At 41.2% G+C, this 22,550-nt stretch overlaps 1 protein-coding gene across 3 annotated transcripts in view; it reads right to left on the minus strand.

The window, feature by feature from the left end:
• Positions 1–2,535: 2,535 nt before the first annotated feature.
• STK32A (serine/threonine kinase 32A) overlaps positions 2,536–22,550 on the minus strand; it is a 142,006-nt gene continuing 121,991 nt past the window's right edge. The window contains exons 9-13 of one of the 3 annotated variants that reach the window (XM_040239768.1): positions 22,006–22,122; positions 19,293–19,418; positions 17,525–17,653; positions 6,596–6,660; positions 2,536–6,203 (exon numbers count right to left, since the gene is read on the minus strand). In XM_040239768.1, the coding sequence (XP_040095702.1) occupies positions 6,110–6,203; positions 6,596–6,660; positions 17,525–17,653; positions 19,293–19,418; positions 22,006–22,122 (531 nt within the window). In that variant the 3' untranslated portion in view covers positions 2,536–6,109. Of the gene's footprint in view, positions 6,204–6,472; positions 6,664–17,524; positions 17,654–19,292; positions 19,419–22,005; positions 22,123–22,550 lie in introns of those variants that run through there. The other 2 variants (XM_040239767.1, XM_040239769.1) reach the window with 2 other exon arrangements.

Below are 22,550 nucleotides of genomic sequence, written 5' to 3' on the forward strand. Positions count from 1 at the left end.
GCCATAGTTGTCCAGCCTTCTTCATGTGTGTCGTTCCTGTCCACCTGTGACAACTGCTTAAGAGAACGGACGCGGTTAGTAAGAGGGACATGTCTGATGTAAACCGTTGCCCCGGGAAAATCTGAAGTTTCTCTTTTCAGTTGCACATGAGTTTTTGTTCTGGCCACAGAGTTAAATGACTATTATTGAAATGTTGGGGAATAACTAAATTTTTTAATGGGTCATCAAATTCAGCAATAATATAAAGGCATTGTCAATTGGGAAAAACATAGTTGAGTTCAGAACAGATCCTGAAAGGTTTGTTTTATTCTGTTTTGTTTTTTATGCCATTCCCTTAAAGCATTTCCTCTACTTCTAAAAGCCTGGACTTTGAGAAAAACTAAGCATGTGCCAAAGTATATTCTTTAGCAGACTGTTCCTAAGGAATCTAATGTGTATTCTATAATAATTGGAGAGATTTAGAGCATATGTTGTCAAGTTAAAGGCTCAGAAATTTTGTATATTTCAAAAGTTATTGAACTCATTCATGGTTCTGAACCCTTCTGTATCACATTGTATTCCACTAGACCTGTTACACTAAACCCTTTTTGGGGGGAACAGTCCTGGATCCAATTAGAACTTGTGTAGGACATTTTTAGTTGCAAATCTTAGGTGCCTATTAAGAAAACTTTTTGAAAAAGATTTTTTAAAGTCTAGCATAACTCAAAACTTCAGGGATAGATTTGGGTAGGCTGAAAAATAGCTGCATCTAGGACATTGTTTCTCTCCATCTCTTAGCCCTGTTTGCCTTTAGGAAATGCTTCATTCTTAGCTCATTCCACTTGGGAGCAAAACTGGCCATCAGCACCTCCAAGTTTGCACTTTACTTGATTAGCAATCTCTGGGTGTGGGAGTTGGGTGGAGAGGCTCCTTGGCTAGTTCCTGGCCAATGAGGGTGATTTTGATTGGTTCAGCTTGGTCACATACTCCATTGTAGTTGGCACTGTGTGTGAGATCCTGGGATTGGCTACACCTGGTAACACACAGGCTCTGGAGCCACCCGAACCAACTGGACTCTCAATAACTCGAAGAAAATCAGTTTGTGATTTCAGAAGAGGGGGGCATGGAGTCTGGGAAAGAAAGGAGGTAGCCACGGCACCATTCTCAAGCTGCAGGGCACAGTATCTGTGTGTAAATTGGGGTAGGTGGGGCAGGAGATCAGGGAATGGTAGTTCCTGGTGAATTTTGTGTGTGATGAACACCCCCCCCCCCCCACCTTGGTTTGGCAGAGCAGTGTCTTCAGGACAGGAGCTCACAGTGATAATAACTTTTAACACGGAAGCTCAGAAACCACATCAGAAGTTCCTCTGTGCATATTAAGTGTGACGTGCAAGGCTTCATGGTTAAAAAGCTTTTGCCCACAATCCTGTTTTGTGGGTTGAACTCAAGATGGGTGAAACACCTCTCCCAGCTCATGATCATGGCAGAATGGAGCTCTCCTTAGGATTAGCCTAGGTGTCAAGAGCAGGGTTAGTGCTTAAAATGAGCTCAGCCTGCAGGGCTCTAAAGGGGATGAAGCAGTTTTTTCTTTAAGTTAGTGCAGTTCACACATTGAATTTCACACCTCTGCACTCTGGAGCTATTAGGGCTGAGTCACATCAGCCAGGTGGGGAATGATAACACTGACTAGGAAAAACAAGGTCCCTCTGGCTTCAAAGAATTTTCTGGTATCAACTTTACTACCATCAGGCTCTCACAAGGAGGAAGGAAATGAGCAGGAAATGGAACGAAGGGGCCACAGCAGCCTGCAGAAATGAGGTCGCATCCTTAAGACAGGCACTCCTCAGAATGGAAAGAGGTCTAGATCCTGCCCTGTGCTCACCGGACACTGAGGTGGTGACAGGATGCTTCCCAAGACCTGGACAACAGAGCCCACAAGATTAACAAGATCCTGTCCCAGGAACCAGCTAGCCTGTGGCTGCTAGACTGTTGGGAGTCAGAGAGATGACTGGAAGACCCCTTGATCCTCCCCGAGGCAGAAGTTGCTTCTAGCTGCAAGAGTTCAGAGCTGTTGGTTGCCTTCCTGTCCTGGGTTCTGGGCTTGGAACATCCACCTGCTGCTTGGATATGTAGAATAGGACAGGACAAAGATATTGATGGGTAGGAAGACACAGTGCTGAAAAAATAGGTGCATGAACTGTCCACGGCCTTAAGATCATAGTGAAAGGCAAAATCCAGAGTCCTGGCCTGTGCTTCCTTAGGTAACCGCAGGAGGGGTCAGGTTCTCAGTTTCTACACATGTGGATCAGCTGGATTGTCCTGCATCTCATACTTGCAGGACATCATCTCTAACATTCCATGGTTCTGAAACATCCTCTCTAATACCGCCTTGTCTCTGGTGAAGGACATTCCTCTCAGCAGGATATGGAAAAAAGAACAGGTGACTTTGGGAACCCACAGCCCTACCTCTCGGGGAAACGATTACACACACACACACCCACACACACACCCACACCCCCTCCACACACACACAGCTGACAAAGAAAGGACAGTGGCTTCCAGTGTACAGAAGACATTTTAATACATACAGGCACACTGACGGTACATATGCTACAGCTCAACAGAAGCACAGATTTCCCAGCAAGGGCTACCCATTCACAACAGCACAGTTTGTAAACTGGGTTTGGATTTTTAACAGTGTTAAATATCAGACACGCTGAGATTGTAAGAAATGGTGATCACAGGCAGAGTCTCCAGGGATTTGTGTCGACAGAATACAAGGACAACTGGATACTAAAACAATTTACTCTTTTTCATGCCTTTTCATTGAGCCCTTGAAGAATTATAAGCCTTAGCATTACTGCGTTAGCCAAAAGCAGCAGCACTGGCTCCTGCTAGCTGTGTGACCCACTCTTTCTCCCTAGTTATTTATTCATCCATTCAGGCTAGAAAAGCTATGATGATATAGTTGTTTCTGGTTAAAACTTAACTATCAGAAGCAGACTAATTGCCAATTAATTAAGTTACCCTCATTAACAGAGCAATGTTCTGTGTTCTTTGACATTGATTTCTGCCCTAGCAGTGCCCTCAGGTAAGACCAGTGCTGCCCTTGGGGAATGAGCCATTAGCAAAGCATTTCCTTCCATGGGGTTCAGGTCAAGGACAGGGTCACAGAGCACCCCAACCACCCACTTGTGGTCCCTGTGCTTGCGCTGGGGTGGGTGGGCCCCTTTGGAGTGCCAGTGTGTTAGAACCAGGATGCTCCTGGACTTGCAAACCTGCTCAGACCTTTCAGACGTTCCACACAGGTAAGGGAGCTGTGAGGGAAAATAAGATGCAAGAAATGCCAGACAAAAGGATTTAAGAGTCATCCTATTTTTTGTAATTTTTTCTAAAAATTCTTAGCCCTGAGCCTTGGCAGTCATAAACCTAGATATGTTTCACCCAGTAGGGTAGTCAGTTTTAGCCCAGGTTATGGAATGAAACCCAACGATCTGATTTCAACAACTGGCAGTCATGGTAAGGACTTAGTGAAGTCGCTCAGTTGTGTCCGACTCTATGCGACCCCATGGACTGTAGCCTGTCAGGCTCCTCTGTCCATGGGATTTTCCAGGCAAGATTACTGGAGTGGATTGCCATTTCCTTTGCCAGGGGATCTTCTCGACTCAGGAATTGAACCCGGGTCTCCCGCACTGCAGGCAGACGCTTTACCGTCTGAGCCACCAGGGAAGCCCCGGTAAGGACTTAGGAATCCTTTTATATTTGGGGAAACTTTTGTCCTAGCACTCAAAATATTCAGTGGAGTTTCTTGGGATCAGTTTTTCAACACTGATAGATGCAATGCCTTTTATTTTCTAACTTGAATTACCTTGTGGCTCTGTAACCTGATGAGGACTAGAAATCTTATCTTAACCTCTCTCAGGCTGTGCCCTCTAGTCATTGGATCCAAGGTTCCTGAAAGCCCACAAAGGTGCTGCAGACACAGAAGAAGGTCACTGGAAGTAAAAACTAGATATTCGCCCTACAGAAATACCTAGTTGTATTGAGTTCCTATCCCATTATTAACTGAGTAGGCATTAAATGGCACAAATGATTAACTCTCATCCCAGTGGAGACCCTGCTAATCCCATTGTCCTTGGGTAAATCCTTCCCAAAGTCTCTCCACTGGGATGATAATAGACAAGGTCAGAGAAAGGGGGGAAACCAGGTGGCTGGAGAGGTGAGTCACGCACATCAGGGCTTGACTCCAAACAAATGAAAGATGGAAGTTGGTAAACATGCACGTGGCCCCTGACACTCCTGATTACCAGCGAGAAGCAGAATCTGGTCACCTCCTTACAGATTTGGTCAACCCCCCATTTGGGAAACTGAGCCATAATTTCTATATGGGAGAAAAACTAGCACAGACAGATCATGTGGGGGAAATGTAGAGAAAAAGAATCAAACAGAACATAGGATCTGGCCTTTAATTCTAAACAGAAATGTGGTTACTCTTAGAGCAGAGAGGCACTGTGTAGGTTTTCAAGCCAGAAGTCCTTAACCATCATTGTTGCGTTTACAGTTCAGCACGGCTTTTCTTCTCATGTTGAGTTGCCCAGAGTGACCTCCCTTCTGGAAAAGTCCTATGTACCAGTGTCTTACTTCTGCTTGTTTCCACCTGTCTGGTCTCCCCCGTTGACAACTTACTGCCGCCTTGATGAGCCCCATTCGCTCCATAAGGATGGACAAGGTTTTGATGATCTGAATGGCTAAGAGTTACAACAGTCCCCCACCAAAAAACAGTTGCCAAAAAACAGTTCTTCTGCAAAGATCTTCTGTGTATCTGGAGAGTAGAGTTACATCTTAACTTAGGCAAGTTAAACTTTGCATTTGGCAGATAAAGAAAATATTGTAGATAGGCGATTCGGCCTGCCATTCTTTGCAGTAAGCACAAGTAGGTACTGCTGTTCCCTTAGTCAGTTTCCATGACCTTAGACCTCGCAGATGTGTGGGCATTCCACAGTTTGAAGTGTGAGTCTAGTCTACCAAGCCAATCTGTTCAATATTTTAGTGCATCTGGTATTAGCTTAAAATGAGACCCAAAAAAGTGAATCAAAGATGACTCAGTTCATTAGTGAAGGGCCTGAATGATATTGGGCTTCTCTAAGAAAACATACTCACCATATGTTAATGTATATTAAAGGGATTTTTCAAGGGTAAATTTTACTCTCTTCCAAATTCACCTCACATTCTAACTTAGACTATAACTCCTGTGTAAGATACAACATCAGTGTACTATTAGTTGGATGTGTTTTCAATATGACAATGTTCTTTCTAATCCTGTCTGGACCCAGGTCTCTGATAGTCTTAAGAGGTAAACAGTTCTCAAGGAACATGCTTCTAGAAGAAGGCCAGTGGTGTGCTAAATATTTCAGAACTGGCTTGCTGGGAGGTGGGAGGGAAGCCCTATTTGTAGCATCTGCCAGTTTCCATGGTATAAATATTTCCACCATCACCAATTTCAACTTCTCAATGTCACATCACCAAACAGGGCATTGGGGCATTTATGCCTAGCAGCTCTCACTAGGTGATACAAGCTGGTATAGTGTTCAAGTCCAGCACACCACTGGAGGGCCCTCACCAGTATGTGTTACCTCTTACCTGGTCCCACTCATTTCTTCCTGATTGCTTTCCTTACTCCTATTCAGTTGGGTTTGAGGATTCTGGCTGCCTTATGAAGTTTTCTAGCTCTCAAGGGCTTCACTCCTTCAGCCACCAATGTCCATTTGTCACAGTGTAATGAGGAGTGGAAAAATAAATCTACATCCAAATATTCCTTTTAAAGTAAAAATAGAGGCTATTAAGAGTAACAGGATGGTGGCAGTAAAAAGGCAGCGTAGAGCTCATCTAGTATTAATTTCTCGTTTTAGATGAACAAACTGAAGCAGAGAAAGGGATTAAGTGACTTGCTCAAGGTCACACAGTTATTTGTGAAACTAGTTCCCAGGAACCCAGGGACTCTTCCCTGCATCGTGCTGCCTCCTTCCCAAGGCATTCATTCACATTTTCTAAGGTGTGTGAGGTGTGGAGAGGTGAGAATTATTGTCAGCTCTTCCTGATGTGGAAATGTCCCAAGAAGATGATGAGGACTTCACAGGTTGCTATTCTGACCATCCTCTCCTTTTGGGTCTTTGGTTTGTTCCAAGGCTTGATTTGCTTGTCTTTTATTAAAGTCCTTTTTGACTCTTAAAAGGAAAATATAAAGTAGGTTTATTCACTGAAGTGAGAAATAAAAGATTTAAACTTTTGAAATGATAGCATGAAGCCAAACAATTTATAAAGAAGCATGAATTGGGTAACCTTCTTAAAAATATCATTGATTTAAAATTTTGAAGTTCCCATTCTTCTGCCTGCTTCATCAACAGAGAGCTCATGCTAAGCTAATTTACCTATTATAATTTTTGAAATCTCTTACAAGAAAAAAGATTTATGAAATTTTTAGATTTTCTATTATGGGTATGCATCATTTTTGTAATTAGAATAAAAATGTTTAAAAATATATCAAGACATTGCAAGTCAAATCTGACTTAAACAGTCCATCATTTGCTGAGCTGCTGTTCTTCCAGGAGTTACTTACTTTTCTCTGTTGAAAATTATGAACTCCTTTTGGACAGATTCAAGGTGCTCTTGAAGAAGGCATGTCTTCTGGGTGAACATTGGGGAGAAAAATAGAGACATAGTTAACAGACGAATGGAGAGTCTCAAATAGCCAATAACTTACTTAGTGTCTGTTTAACTGAGTGGCCCAAATCAATTAAGACCAATGTGTCCTCAAAATAGATGGTTTCTGAAAATTTGTAGCCACAATCAGATTAACAGAGGAGCAAATAGGAAAGAAAGAGAATAAAGTACAGCAACCCTCTGCTCCCCACAATGAGGCAGCAAGGATGAAAAGACCTGGGTTATGGTTTATGAGCTTGATGTCTTTCAGCCATTTAGCACAAGAACTCATGGCTTTTCAAGACAGGTGGGTTCAAGTCTGTAATAAAATCCTTCCAAAAAACTTCTGATGAAAAATGTTCTTCTCAAAAGAAAAAATATTCTTGTTTTTAAATCTAAGAATTAGAAAATACGAAGTCAAGTACTGGAGTTTTTTTTTTTTTTCTGAACAAATATTTAATTGTTAGAAGAATAAACTATTAAAAGGAGAGTAGCTCACATATATGCATTAATATATGATATTTGTTTTTCCCTTTCTGACTTGCTTCACTCTGTTTGACAGTCTCTAGGTCCATCCATGTCTCTACAAATGACCCAGTTTCATTCTTTTTTACGGCTGAGTAATATTCCATTGTATATACGTACAACATCTTCAATCTATCCATTCATACAGCACAAACTAACAACATTGTAAAGCAACTATACCCTAATAAAAATAAATAAATTAAATGCTTTCAAAAAAAAAAAAGGAGAGGAAATTTCAGAGAAGTGGCAAAGGAAGCAAAACAAAGGAGAGAAAGAAGACTCTGTTATACCTCCCTCTTATCCTCAAACTGGGGGATTTGCGACCCTGAGGGTTTCCAGTATCAGTCATAGGGAATCCCTGTGATCTGATAGAGCTCCTTGGAGCAAGATTTTGGAAAAAAATATTTTAACATTAAAATATTATATCAAAGTATATAAATAAATGTTTAACATATTTATATAATACTTTATATATATTTTATACACATACATGTTTATACATTTATGTGTTTACATTTTACAGACAATATAATATAAACATAAGTAAATATATAAACAAAAGTTATACAAAATTTAACATGAATATTTAAAATATTAACATTTTAAAATATTTTAACATTAAAAATCAATATAATCAAATAAAATGCAGAAATTTACTCAAGTTTTGTTTTTTTCCTCTGTCATATATCTCTGCTTTATTTTAAAAAAGATGTAAAATGCACACTCAGAGATGAATTTGTGATACAGCATTGCAGATGTCATGAGTCCCAACCCTGGCCCTAAGGGCTCGTGTGAAACATGTTCTCTTTCCTCTGCTTTAACTGGAAAAATTTAAGAAGGGCAGCTACATGGACAAGTCCAAAGGATAAACAAGAAAGAGTATGAGGGAAAGGAGTGGGGAGCATTCAGAATGGAGGAATGAATGGGTCTTAGGTGATTGAGAAGAAAACTACTGGTTAAAAATCTTGGGATGTGCTTCTTAGGGATGAGAGAGCAAACAATGATTAGACTAGTATAAGTACAAATGGCATCAAAAATATCTGAAGGGTTTAGGGCAGGTGGAAATCTCAGGAGGCAGAAAAAGAGGATTTAGGTCATTAGCTTCCATGGCAGACAGACTGATGTGCATCAGTCTTTTTGCTTCTTTACTTTAAAGAGGTTGGTGAGCAGAGAGGGTCAGTGGAGAACACCCATGAAGCAAAGAAACAACAGAGTGTCTCCCATGAGCATGAACAGAGGCATATACCATGAGCCATGGAAAAGAATGAAGCAAGAAGTCAGGAAGCAGAGTGGAAAAAGAAAACATAACAACAGCTAGCTTTTTTATTTTTTTTAGGGTTAGCAATTTTAATTTTTTTGTTTCTTTAAAAAAATTTTTATTTTGTATTGGACTATAGTTGATTTACCATGTGTTAGTTTCAGGTATACGACAAAGTGATTCAGTTATACATGTATACATATAGCTATTCTTTTTTCAAACTCTTTTCCCATTTAGGTTATTACAGAATATTGAGCAGAGTTCCCTGTGCTATACAGTAGATCCTTGTTAGTTATCTATTTTAAATATAGTAGTGTGTACATGTCAGTCCTAAACTCCTAGTTTATCCCTCTCCCATCCCCTTACCTTTCCCCTTTGGTAACCATAAGTTTGTTTTCTAAGTCTGTGAGTCTATCTCTGTTTTGTAAATAAGTTCATTTGTATCATTTTTTTTTAGATTCCACATATGAGTGGTATTATTTGATATTTATTCTTCTCTGTCTGACTCACTTCACTTAGTGTGATAATCTCCAGGTCCATCCGTGTTGCTGCAAATGGCATTACTTCATTCTTTTTAATGGCTGAGTAATATTCCATTGTATATATGTACTACATCTTCTTTACCAGTGGCTACCATTTTGGCAGACATGTGCTAACTGACTCAGAACAGTCTAGGAAGTAGGTACCAATACTAAAACTCCATTTTATAAATGATGACACTGAGACACAGGGAGAAAAGGAAAACAATAGTGCTTTTACACTAATCAGACTAATTCTACAACTGTAGGTTGTAACCTTGACTGCAAACCCGAATCACCCAAATAACTTTTTAAAAAATTGCAATGCCCTGCCACACCCTGAGATTCAGATGAATGATGATAACGTAGTGAGCTGCTAAGATGGGTCCTCACATTTTAAGATCCTTGAGTAGAAATAAAGTGCTACTTTGAGATTCATCATCTTTCTGATCTTTCTTTGGGGGAAGACTGCTCGTTGTTTTGAAGCACAATCCTTTTTGTTTTCAAACTGACGCTGTAACATTAGGAGAAACTAGAGCCAAATGATGGTACAAGCAGCTCCAAACTGCCACCCCTCAGCAGAAAAAAAAAAAAAAAGCAGAAACTGTCAGGGCCCACACTGTCAAAACTCTGGAAAGCAATCAAAGGTTTACAGAGACCAAATGCCAAATCAAGAAAAAAGCAACTTAAAAATGGTCCTGCTGTTTAAGGAAATCTCTATCAAAATGTTAGCTGAACACAAGCCAAAATAAGAAAGATTGCAGTGATGATGCATGACAAGGGATAGTCTTTGCAAAAACAGTTTGTAAAAGTCACTCAGAAGTGCAAGGGTTGCCTTCAACAATCAAATACCAGCAAATCCTAGAGGAGGGAGGAGAGAGTCCAATTTCTGGAGTTACCACATTATAATTTTCAAATGTCATTTTTCGACAATAAGTCACAATGTATAAAAAGAAACAGGTAAGTATGACCCACTTGAAGAAACCAAATAAATTGACATAAGTCATCCCTGAGGAAGCCAAAATACTGGACTTACTTGACAGACTTCAAAACAACACTGTTAAATATGCCTGGGCTTCCCAGGTGGCGCTGGTGTTAAAGAATCTGCCTGCCAATGCAGGAGATGGAAGACACGTGGGTTTGATCCCGGGGTCGGGAAGACCCACTGGAGTAGGAAATGGCAAGCCACTTCAGAATTCTTTCCCAGCAAATCCCATGGACAGAGGAGCCTGGCAGGCTACCGTCCATGGGGCTGCAAAGAGCTAGACATGACTGAATGACTGAGCCCATAAATATGTTCGAAGAGTCTAAGGAAACCACATATTAGGCTACAAGACAGATCTCAATACATTTAAAAAGATAAACATCATACACAATTTTCCCTAGCCACAATGAACTGAAGCTAGAAATCAATAATAGATGGAAAACTGAAAAATCCACAAATATGTGGAAATTAAACAACACATTCTTGGCGACGGGCGCGGGGCGAGCGGGCGCGGGCGGCGGCGGCGAAAATTCTGAGCTGTGTAGCCCTAGGAAGTGGAACACTCGTTCAGAAGAAGGACATAGCCTGTCTTAAGAATACATTTGGCTCTTCACCATGCGGTTAGGGAAACCTAAAGGAGGTATATCTCGGAGCTCAAGCCAAGGAAAAGTCTATGAGAACCAGCGCAGAACCGGCCGGCAGCGGCAGAGATGGGGGGTGACTGTCCGATTTGACTCAAGCTTCAGGAGACTGAGACGAGGCCTGGATGAAAAGCCTTATAAATGTGTCGAATGTGAAAAGAGCTTCAGTCAGAGCTCGACTCTCTTCCAGCACCAGAAGATCCATACTGGAAAGAAGTCCCACAAGTGTGCGGATTGTGGGAAAAGCTTCTTTCAGAGTTCTAACCTCATTCAGCATCGCCGCGTCCACACCGGGGAGAAGCCCTATCGGTGCGACGAGTGCGGAGAGAGGTTTAAACAGAGCTCAAACCTCATTCAGCACCAGAGAATTCACACTGGAGAAAAACCCTATCAGTGTGACGAGTGTGGCCGGTGCTTCAGCCAGAGTTCCCACCTCATTCAGCACCAGCGAACCCACACTGGGGAGAAGCCCTACCAGTGCAGTGAGTGTGGCAAATGCTTCAGCCAGAGCTCGCACCTCCGGCAGCACACCAAGGTGCACAAAGAAGAGCAGCCCCGGAAAGCCCGGGGCAAGAGCATCAGGGCAAAAACTCGCTTGGTGTCCTCTTGGAAAGCTGGTAAAGGAAGGAAGTCAGTGGCTGGTCTCCGCTAAGTAAAGGGCACTGCATCAGCCCTTTTTTAAAAAATAAAAAAGTGTTTCTTTTAGAACTGGAGGTATTTTTTAAATTTAATAGTGTACTTAAATACTGTATCCTTTCCTAGCATGAGGACATTGGGAGTTTAATGACATTGGGATCAGAGAAATTATGAGTCCAGCCTTCCTTATTTTTTATGTAACCTGCAGTACAAAAAACAGGAAATGTGTTTCTAGAGAACATAAGCTCCTTGAGCTCTTTTGAAATTGCTTCCTGCATCATTTCGACCAAAAAAAAAAAAAAAATCATGTTTTGATGACGTGTAAAGATGTAGAAATTCCAGTGACTGGTCAGTTTCAGGACTTTCCTTGGAAAGAATAATTAAAAGGGAGAAATTAATTCCATCAGTTTTAGAGTTCTGTCATAGATGAGAGTTTATGTTTTTAAAGTTTTGTAGTATATTACCCATTGGTTTGTAAGTATGTCTCAAGGTTCAGCATACTAAAATGAATTCACATTCACAGAGTTTTAGTCAGTGAAGTACATCACTTTGTGTTAGCTTTTTTGGTTCATTTCTCCTGTTTATAGATAGTTACTAATTAAAGGAGTAGAGCGTCCCTATTTTTCATCAAATTCTTAGTAAGTGACACTCTGGAAGCCAAAGAGAGCAGTGAGTTCGACCGCAGACCTCCTCCCCCCGCTGATGCTGCCCTTTGTGGTGGTCTGACACCGAGCCACTTGTTTCTAGAAGCTGGAACGGCTTCTTGTTAGTCCTTACCCACGTCTTTGAGCTCTCTCTTGTGCTCTGACAGGCCGAGCCAGCCTTTTAGAGCTAAATGAATAAATAAAATTATTTCTTCAAAATAATCTCAACTTGCAAATTAAAAATCTACAATTTATATGCCTCCCCCTTCAAGAGCTTCTTATAACCCTGGTTGTCTTAAATGTTTGCCAGTAGCATAGTGAAGTTTTGAAAAAGTCAAGTGTTACTGCATTGTAGCTTTTTTGAAATCTAAGTTTAACTTTTTCTGAGTTACCTGTCTTATTTATAAGACCAAACAAGTTTCTTATCTTTCATGAGAACAGTGCCAACTATCAAACGTTTTGATCAGCCTTCAGCTCAGGTTTTAATTTCTATTAAATGGTAACATTCTTTTGATTTTTTTTGTATCTTTCATAATCATATCTGATCCTGCTGTGTTAATGACAGTTCTCTATAAAAAAATTTTTTTAAAGAGTATTTTGCATATTACTACCTTCTGTTTATTTTTCTCCTGGGAAGTTTCTTTGATGATGTAGGCAGCATCTAAAATCACAGCCTGGGAAGAACCTCTTGTTTTGCTTGTCTTTGATTGCCTCAAACTTGAACTTTGCCTTCCTCATGGCCTTGTATTTGGGCGCCAAGTCATGGCAGATGGCTTTGTCAACAGCAGTTTGATCCAGCAGGATATTCAGTGTTGTGTGAGTGCAGGCATGCCTTAGAGTGCCACAATAAAGCAAATATCACAGTAAAGTGCGCCACATGGACTTTTTTGGTTTCCCAGTGTGTAGTGAAGTTGTGTTCACGCTATATTGTAGTCTATTAACTGCAATAGCATTATGTCTAAAAAAATAATGTAATACTGTAATTAAAAATACTTTATTGCTAAAAAAAAAAAAAAAAAAAATAAACAACACATTCTTAAGCAACCTGTGTGTCAAAAAATAAACCACAAGAAGAATTAGGAGATACTTTGAGATGAATGAAAACAAAAATACAACATACCAACAAGTATGGGATGCAGAAGAAATAAATCAACAACTTTATACCTTGAGGAACTAGAAAAAGAAGAGCAAACTAAACACAAAGCAGAAAGATGGAAACAATAAAGATTAGAGCAGAGATAAATGAAACGGAATAGAAAGACAATAGAATCGATGACATCGAAAGTTGGTTCTTTGAAAAGATATCAAAACTGAGAAATGTTTAGTCACAATGATAAAGGAAAAAAAGAGAAAAAATGCACATAACTAAAATCATAAAAGAAAGTGGAGACATTACTTCCAACCTTAAAGAAATAAGAATACTGTGAATAACTGTACACCTACAAATTAGAACATCTAGATGAAATGGACAAATTCTTAGAAACACAAATTACCTAATTTGACTCAAGAAGAAATAAGATCTCAGCAGATATTTCACAAGAGTAATCTACAATTGAGAATAATCAAAAACTTTACAACAAAGAAAAGTCCAAAACCAGATGGTTTCAAAGGTAAATTCTAAATACTTAAAGAAGAATTAAGACCAATCTTTCTCAAATTCTTCCAAAAATACAAGAGGAAAGGTTTTCTAACTTATTCTATGAGGCCAGCATCACTCTGATACAAAAATAAAGACATTATTAGGGAAAAAATGACAGACTAATATTCCCTGTGAAAATAGATGCAAAATCTTAACATACAGCAAATAGTCCAAAAGCATATTAAAAAATTATACATTGTGACCAAGTATGATTTATTGCTGGAGGGCAAAAATGGTTTAACATAAAAAATGCAGTCAATGTAATACTTCACAGTCATTGAACACACACACACACACACACACACACACGATGTCTCAACTGACCCAGAAAAGGCATTTGAAGAAATCAAAACCCTTCATGATAAAAACACTCAGAAAACCAGGAATAGAACCGAACTTCCTCACCATGAGTAAAGGCATTGACAAAAACCCCACAGATAGCATAATACTCAATGGTAAAAGGCTAAAGTCTTTCCTCTTAAGATCAGAAAAAGAACAAAGATACCTGCTTTCACTATTGCTAGTCAACATTGTATTGGAACTTCTAACCAGAGCAACCAGACAGGAAAAAACAATAAAGGAATCCAAACTGGAAAGGAAGAACTAAAAGTATCTTAATATACAGATGACATAATTCTATATATTAACATAGAAAACTACAGAGAATCCATCAAGAAGCTACTAGAGCTCATAAATGATTTTAGTTGCAGTGTACAAATTAATACCGAAAAATCACTTGTGTGTCTACACACCAGTAATTAATCATCTAGGAAGAAATTAAGAAAAAATTCTATGTCTCCAAAAGCATTAAAGACCTAGAAATAAGTTTAACCAAGGAGGTGAAAGATTTATACTCTGAAGTACAAACATTGCTGAAACAAATTAAAGAAAGACCAGCGGTTTGGGGAGTATTGAAAAATTTTGGATAGACAGTGGTAGTGGGTACACAACATTGCAAATGCATTTAATAAATTGTACACTTAATAGTTAAAATGGAAAATTATGCTATACATGTTTTACCATAATAAAAAGGTTATAAACAAGACAAGCAAAAAGACTGTAAAGAGAATGTAAACTTCGATTAACAATGTAAAGGCCTTTCTTTATCATGAGCAAAGCCACCTCTTAGCAAATGATTCTGAGATTGACATGATACCTGGGAAAAAGAAGAAATTGCTTTTCTTCTCTTTGGCATTAGGAACTGTCAGAGGTTCTGTACTGTGGGTGAGTGGCTCATAGCCTTTCCCATGGGAGATGTAGGAGTTTGCCCCTGCGACCTGGTGGCTGGGCACAGGTTAGGTCTAGGACAAGAGGGGATCACAGGAAGATGTCCTGTGGATGGAGCTTGACCTTGTAATTCTAAGAACAGCAATGACCAGTCTTCACGGTTCAGTTTTAGGTTTTTGTTCTTTTAATGTGTTGATCAAACACTGGTTGAGCCTCTACTATATTACATGCACTCTTTGGGTACCATGAAGACAATGTGGGCAAGACTGACACCTGGTCTTTGCACAGGAGAAGCCTTATTTTAGTGGGACAGAAAAAGACACACAAATAAGCATAAATAAAATATTTATAAACTATGGGTTCAATCCATGGGTTGGGAAGATCCTGTGGAGGAGGGCATGGCAACCCACTCCAGTATTCTTGCCTGGAGAATCTCATGGACAGAGGAGTCTGGCCTCCTCCTCCTTCCCAGAGGAGTCCATGGGGTCGCAAGAGTTGGACACGACTGAGCGACTAAGCACACAAGCACAAGGTCACAAAGGAGGTAAAAACAGGGGCTGAGAAAGAGGGCACCTCACCTTTGATTAGGAGGCATTTGGGATATAAACAGGGGAGCAAGCCCCCTAAGTGTAGGTCCAAGAGGAGAACATTCCAGAAAACGGAAGAGCAAGGGCCAGACACTAGCAGGGCCTATGTATCTTGAGGGTTTTGAGTGAGGTCAAGAATGGCATAGTACAAGGATGGGGAGGAAGGTAGACATATCATACAGAGCAAGGAAGGCATGGCAAGAAGTTACTCATAAATTGCTGTTTTCTCGGAAACTTGAAAAAACTTATAATTAAGGTGATGTCTTGTTCTTGGCTCGGAGAAGGCAATGGCACCCCACTCCAGTACTCTTGCCTGGAAAATCCCATGGGCGGAGGAGCCTGGTAGGCTGCAGTCCATGGGGTCTCGAAGAGTCAGACATGACTGAGCGACTTCACTTTCACTTTTCACTTTCATGCATTGGAGAAGGAAATGGCAACCCACTCCAGTGTTCTTGCCTGGAGAATCCCAGGGACGGGGGAGCCTGGTGGGCTGCCGTCTATGGGGTCGTACAGAGTCGGACACGACTGAAACGACTTAGTAGCAGCAGCAGCAGCAGCAGCTTGTTCTTGGCTACATTTGGAGGTCTGTTAACAGAGGAGCCTACATAGGCAGCTCTCTGGGGGAAAAGGAAGAAGCTAGCCAGGAGAAGCCAGTTGGTTATGATATGAAGAGCAACAGATCATTAGGAGGAAGATGGGTAAAGTGAAAAGCAACAAGCAAGATGGGTTTGTGGTACAGCGAAGCACTCCTTGGAGAGCCCTAGAAAACTCTTAAAGATGGGAATCCACTCAGAGGCCAGTTCTGCGGACAAACAGGATGTGGACTTTGGTTAATTGACCATTAAAGGGTACAGTATGCCCTGAGGACTAGAGAAACTAGGAACATTGAGAATAGTTGCTTGTTTGCAGCGCCATTTTAACCACAAGATTATGCAATCTCTGAGAACAGGGATGTCAGTGAATGCAGGAATTATATCTCATTCATATCTCTTTCCAGTGTCTGGCACAGAATGTGGCAGATAATAGGGATTCAATAAAAATAGCCTAAGCAAATGGATACAGAGGGATGGAAGAATGGATGACCATTAGTTGAGTGTGTAGGGAGAGGGATGGATGATTGAGTGGATGAATAGACGATCATTGTTGTTGTTTAGTCGGTAAATTCTGTCTGACTCTTTGGCGACCCTGCAGACTATAGCCCACCAGGCTCCTCTGTCCATGGGATTTCCAGGCAAAAATACAGGCAGACTATAGCCCACCAGGCTCCTCTGTCCATGGGTTGTCATTTCTTTCTACAAAGGATCTTCCCATTGGCAGGTGGATTCTTTACCACTGAGCCACCAGGGAAGCCCATGGATGATCAGAGGCAAGGTGAATATTTAATGCTTCACCATCATTATTATACACAAAACCTTACTGTGTAAAATCCTACTGAGCCCCTGTAGGTTACTTTTCTGAAATCTGACCTCTAAACTCTGACACAGTATAATGTAGTTAGTTATAAAATTAATTTGATTCAGCCTGAAATCCAGCAATAATGCTCAACCATATAATTTCATCTTTTCTGTGACTGGATACTCCCTACTTCTGCTAACCCTAACATCAGGAGATTCTGCTTCTAGCAAAGGCCAGATATGCCCCTCTAGAACTGGCTGTTTCCAGTGATTCCTCAAAAGAATGGGGCCCAAAACAGCTGGGACACAGCTTAGTGACTGAACAACATTTTCCATCATTTTAAGGATAGTAACCTGACCTACGGAGAAGGCAATGGCACCCCCACTCCAGTACTCTTGCCTGGAAAATCCCATGGATGGAGGAGCCTGGTGGGCTGCAGTCCAGGGGGTCGCGAAGAGTCACACGACTGAGCAACTTGGCAGCGGCAGCAGAACCTGACCTAGGCTTCGCCAATTAGATTCCCTTCCAGGAGATCGCAAAATTTGAATTGAGAGTTACAAGAAGGTACTAAGGGAATCAAGTTAATTGCAGAGGCCTGGGTAGGACATTCAGATGTAAAAGATTGCTGCTGGGATGCCCAGGGCTTCCCTTTCAGAAGCTGGGGTGTTCAGCTCCTTCTCACAGTCACTAAGCTGCCAGTTCCTGCGGGAAGCTCACCCACCGTAAGCTTTCCAACAAATGGGAGCAGTCGTGAAGATTCCCACAACCCTGAGTCTGAGGGGACTGCTTACCTGAGAGGAATCGCATTTCCTCATCTCCTTCTCCTTCTTGGCCAGACGCTTCTTTTTCTTGTGAAGAGGCTTGGACTCCAAAATCATTTCTTCGAGTTCAAAGGTGGGGTCACAATTCAGCCTGCCTTTCTGCAAGGAAGACAGGTTGACTGATTCCTTGCTTTTCTGTATCATTCTAAAAATAGACCAGACTGAATAAGGAGATTATAACTCAGTCCTGCAGGAACAGTCCAAGAATAACCAGCTGGGATTTCCACTCAAAGTTTTAGTTAATTTATCGCCAGCCTTGTTTTTTGTGTTCTTTTTGTATTTTGTTTATTTTTCTAAACTCCCAAGGAGCCTTCCAGGAGTTAGAAAGAAAATTCTATTATAATTATTGTTCTGAAGTTTGCCTTCTGGGGCTATGTTCCTCAAAGTAGGTTCAGGGGTGGATCAGAATGACCCTAAGTTGATTCCTAGTTCCTCAACCAGACTTCCAGAATCAGTGTTTCTGAACACCAGGCCAGGAAATTGCATGTGTAACAAGCTCCCCAGATGATTCAGATTCACAGTTAAATCAGAGAAGCACACACACGGGTCTCTGGAGGCAGCGCTGATGGGGTGGTGCGTGAAAGAGTAGAAAGGTGCCTAGATCTCCAAGGCGCATGTGTCAGCCAGGAGTGCAAGCTGTCCCTGCTGGACCCCGAGGAGCGGCCAGGTAGGACCCCACCTCCTGTTGCTCCAGAAGGTAGCATTCCCCCATCCCAGAATTCCTCCCCATTGCCTTCTGGTGCCTCTTGCTTTGTACCCCAGCCACCCACCTGCTGTCTGTACGTGAAGGGTCATACCCCTACATGCCCATCGCAGGTGTCTGGCCTGGGCTTAAGAACAGAAAACTCTGAATTGTTTGTGCAGGCTCCCTTAAGAGATGATTATTCTGCCAATCTGCCTACAACTGAGTGTGTAGAATCAGGCTGTGGGGAGAAAGGGGTTAGAGGTCTCAGTTGGCTCATTGGCTGGAGCTCAGTAGACTGCAGTAAGCCACAGATGTTTTTTGGCTAGGTACATCTGGTGGGACTTATTTCCCTTTGCTTATTAGTCATTGAGAATATGGTTCCCAGTGTAGAACCACCAGTGAAAGTGAAGTCGCTCAGTCGTGTAAGACTCTTTGTGACCCCATGGACTGTAGCCTACCAGCCTCCTCTGTCCATGAGATTTTTCCAGGCAAGGGTACTGAAGTGGGTTGCCATTTTCTTCTCCAGGGGACTTCCCAACCCAGAGATCGAACTTGGGTCTCCCGCATTGCAGGCAGATGTGTTACCAGCTGAGTCACCAGGCAAGTCCGAACTACCAGAGGAAGAGGAATGAATGCTAAAAACAAATATCTAACCCAAACAGCTTTCGATCCTCTGACTCACAGAACTCCTTGGATACACATTCCTACATCTCTGGAATCAGAGAGAATGTTTTAAATTGGCAGATTCCTGGAAAAGACGATTTGTAGGATTAGAACTTGTTTCCACTAAAAAGTAAGCCACAAAAAAGTAGTTAGGAGCTAGAACTCCCAACACTGACCTAGACCGGAATCCCAGCTTAACCACCTGCTAGCTATGTGACCTTTGTCGGCCAACTTACCCTGTGTGTGCCTTGTTTTTCTCATCTGTAAAACAGGAACGTTGACTGTCTTACAACACTGGTGTGGTTATCTGATGAGACCAGGTATATATCTGGCACACAGAAGAATATGCAATGAATGAGAGTTATTAAGGGTTTATTAGGATTGACTCACGTTAGGAACAAATCCTGGAATGAGCCTCTTCTGCAGAACTGCATCCCAGTTCATATCATTCATATATGGGAAGTTTTGAATATCAGACAAATGGGAAAATCGGTGGTCCGGATTCAGTTCAAGTAGCTGCCAATGGAATACAAACACCAAGATCATGAACAAGGTCACTTGGGGAGCAAAAACCCATAAAGATTCCCTATAAATATTTTCAGGAATAGGATTGACGGAAACAAGCAGTGTTTTCCTTCCTTAGTCCCATAAACATAATATAGACAATAATGAATGGTCAGAATGAAATGTAAGTTGGTCATGTGGTGAGTGAAAACAGCTTGTCCTCCTGAGTCAAACATGTTTGATTCCTGATTTTGTAACTGATTAATGATGCACAAGTTTGTTCTCTAAACCTCAATTTACCCATCTGTAAAAAAGGGATAATAACCTGTTTCATTAGGTTTAGCTATGACTAAACATGGCTATGTTCAAATAAGGCTATGTTTAAAGTGACTAAGAAATCTGTTCTTCTTGAGTGGAAAAATGTACATTGGATTTAACACATGAAATTCATTTCACACTAAAAGTTTTAGCAATGTTTCTAACTAATCAATATATACTGGGACTGATACAGATAAGATATCATTAAGATTACTGCAACAGTTCTGGGTTTTGTGAACTGAAATTAAAGATTTTGTTTCCTTACTCGAACCACCCTAGAACCAATATCATTATAGTCCTGTGGTTCGGATGGGAAGGAGCAATTCCTCTTGAGAATGGACCTGAAGGTGATCACTGTGGGTCATCAGGGTGCAATTCTGGGGTGAGAAGGCTGTCTTGGAACTAAGGAAAATTTGCTTATGGAAAATGACCTCTGCCCCTATTCTTTATATTTGGCATCACCAACAACAGTATCCCTATTGGAAAACAGAACACTTGACCCAGAGACAAGAGACATAGGTTTTGAAGTCTTAGTCCACAAAGCTCTTTTCCTTGACCAGCTACAACCTGTGCAGTTTTCTCTCTTCAGAAAAAAGGCAAGTTCATCCTCTTGGGTTCCTTATTTTTCTTTTACATAATACACATGATTGAGATTCTGGCTCAATTATCCTTAATCTTCCTGGTGAACATGGGTATGTTGAAAACTCTGATGAAAATCATTGGACCTCATTAGTTCAAATTCCAAATTTTAGCACTTGTCAGGCTGTGTGTTAGGTGCTGAAGACACCATGGTGAACAAGTCAGATGTGATCCTTCCCTCGTGCAGCTTGAGAGCAATGGTATTAACCCAAGAGTCACATATGCGCAATGTGTAATTTCAAATTGTGAAAAATACAATGAAGGAAAGTTCATGCTTGTGTGAGCTGACAACAGAGGGAGGCTCCCTGAAGAAGGGAGATTTGAGCTGAGATCTAAAGCTGTGTTTCTCAAACTATGCAGAAGGGCTAGATATTTCTCTTTGGTTTAATTTCCAACCCACTGAAACCAATATGTGGTGTTATTGTGTGTGGCTAGTACGGAACTCTACACCATGTGCAACTGGTGATTTGAGCTTGACATCACCACATAGGCTGGTACCCTGTTCAGTGAGAGGAGTCCACTGACCATGTGATTTGAGGCATCAGCAGTATTAAACTGCTATACAAGTTTTTTTTTTTTTTTTTAAACACTTCTCTGCATTTCTGTGTTTTGTTATGGACCTGGTGGGGAGTAATTAATGTACTTGGACCACTTAGTGAATCACATTGAGTAGTAATGATCTAAAGAAGGGAGCCAGGAGAACTGGGGATGGGAGCAGTGTTCTAGGCATGCAGAGGCCTGTGGTGAGAGCCTGGTGTATGAGGGTGAGGTCGGGGAGGGGAAGAGAAGGGAAAAGGAAGCACAAAGCAGTTTGTGTGTCATCAAAAGGGGGACAAAAGTCCAAAATAAGACTCGAGGGGTAGTTAGAACCTTTACACCATACAAATTATTTTGATCTTTATCCTAAGAACAGTAGGAAAACAATGACCTGTGCTTTGAATGGGTCCCTGTGGGGCGGAGCGGAGAACAGAATGGAAAGTGTTTGAAAGTGTGCAGGGCAAACAAAACTGGATGGCGGTAGGACTGTGAAGAAGATAGGGGAGAGGGAGAGACATGTCAGGTTCAAAAGGTATTTAAAAGGTCAGATAACAGAATGTGGTGATGGACTGGATATGAGGATGATGAGTGATCTCTGGTTCTGCCTGTATAAGTGGGTGGATGGAGAGGCCAGTGACGGAGCGAGGGAACACTGGAGAAAGTCCAGGAAATACAGAGTTCAAGAATTCCATCTGGGGCACACGGAATTTGAAATGTCTTTTGAGACATTCAAGAGGACATGTGCATTGCCTTATTAATGAAGCCAGGTATTTGAAATCTGTTAGCTGCAAAACCCACTCCAGAAATGTATATTATGACGGCCTCCAGTATCATAACCATTTTTTGTTTTGATGTGGACTGTTTTTTTTTTTTAAGTCTTCATTGAATTTGTTACAATATTGCTTTTGTTCTTTATGTTTTGGTTTTTTGGTGGTAAGGCATGTGGGATCTTAGTTCCCTGGCCAAAGCTTGAACTCCCAACCCCTGCATTGGAAGGCAAAGTCTTAACAACACTGGACATCCAGGGAAGTCCCTGTAACTTAAATTTCAAACCAGATTGCCTGCTTTTTATTACTTCCTTTTGTCATGCATTCATTCTTCTTACCTTTTTAAGAAGGGATACCATCTCCTGTGACCAGGCAGAAGGGTAAGTCACTAGTGCTGTCTCAAACATGTGTGCAATTTCCTTGCTGGAAGTACTGGAGCGAATATGATAAGGTCTCTTAAAAGAGAGGAGTGAGAGTCTTCATTTTTATAGGGTAAAAGGAAAAACATTGCTTTGTAAATGTTTCCAAGCTAAATTTTCAACCAATAAAATATCAATAGGATTTTCTAATCCCCTCCAGCTGATTGTTTTGTTGCCATATGCAGATACAGTACATGGTTGCCACATTTCCTGCTTTTTAAAAAGATACAGAAAGACTACAGTTTCTCACGAAACCTCCGAGTTCTTAAAAGCTGGCAATCCCTCTGGGTAAAAGAAACTTTTCTGTGAGCTAAATCCGCCTCTGAGATGGCAATTTGGAGCTGTCTTATAAGGTTAATTTAGAGAGGATTTACCTAAAATACTGAACAGTGCGTAGTGTTAGTTGCTCAGTCATGCTAGACTCTGCGACCCCGTGGACTGTAGCCCTCCAGGCTCCTCTGTCC

The sequence above is a fragment of the Oryx dammah genome, unplaced genomic scaffold, assembly GCF_014754425.2.
Source record: "Oryx dammah isolate SB20612 unplaced genomic scaffold, SCBI_Odam_1.1 HiC_scaffold_5, whole genome shotgun sequence".
In the NCBI taxonomy this organism is placed as follows: domain Eukaryota; kingdom Metazoa; phylum Chordata; class Mammalia; order Artiodactyla; family Bovidae; genus Oryx; species Oryx dammah.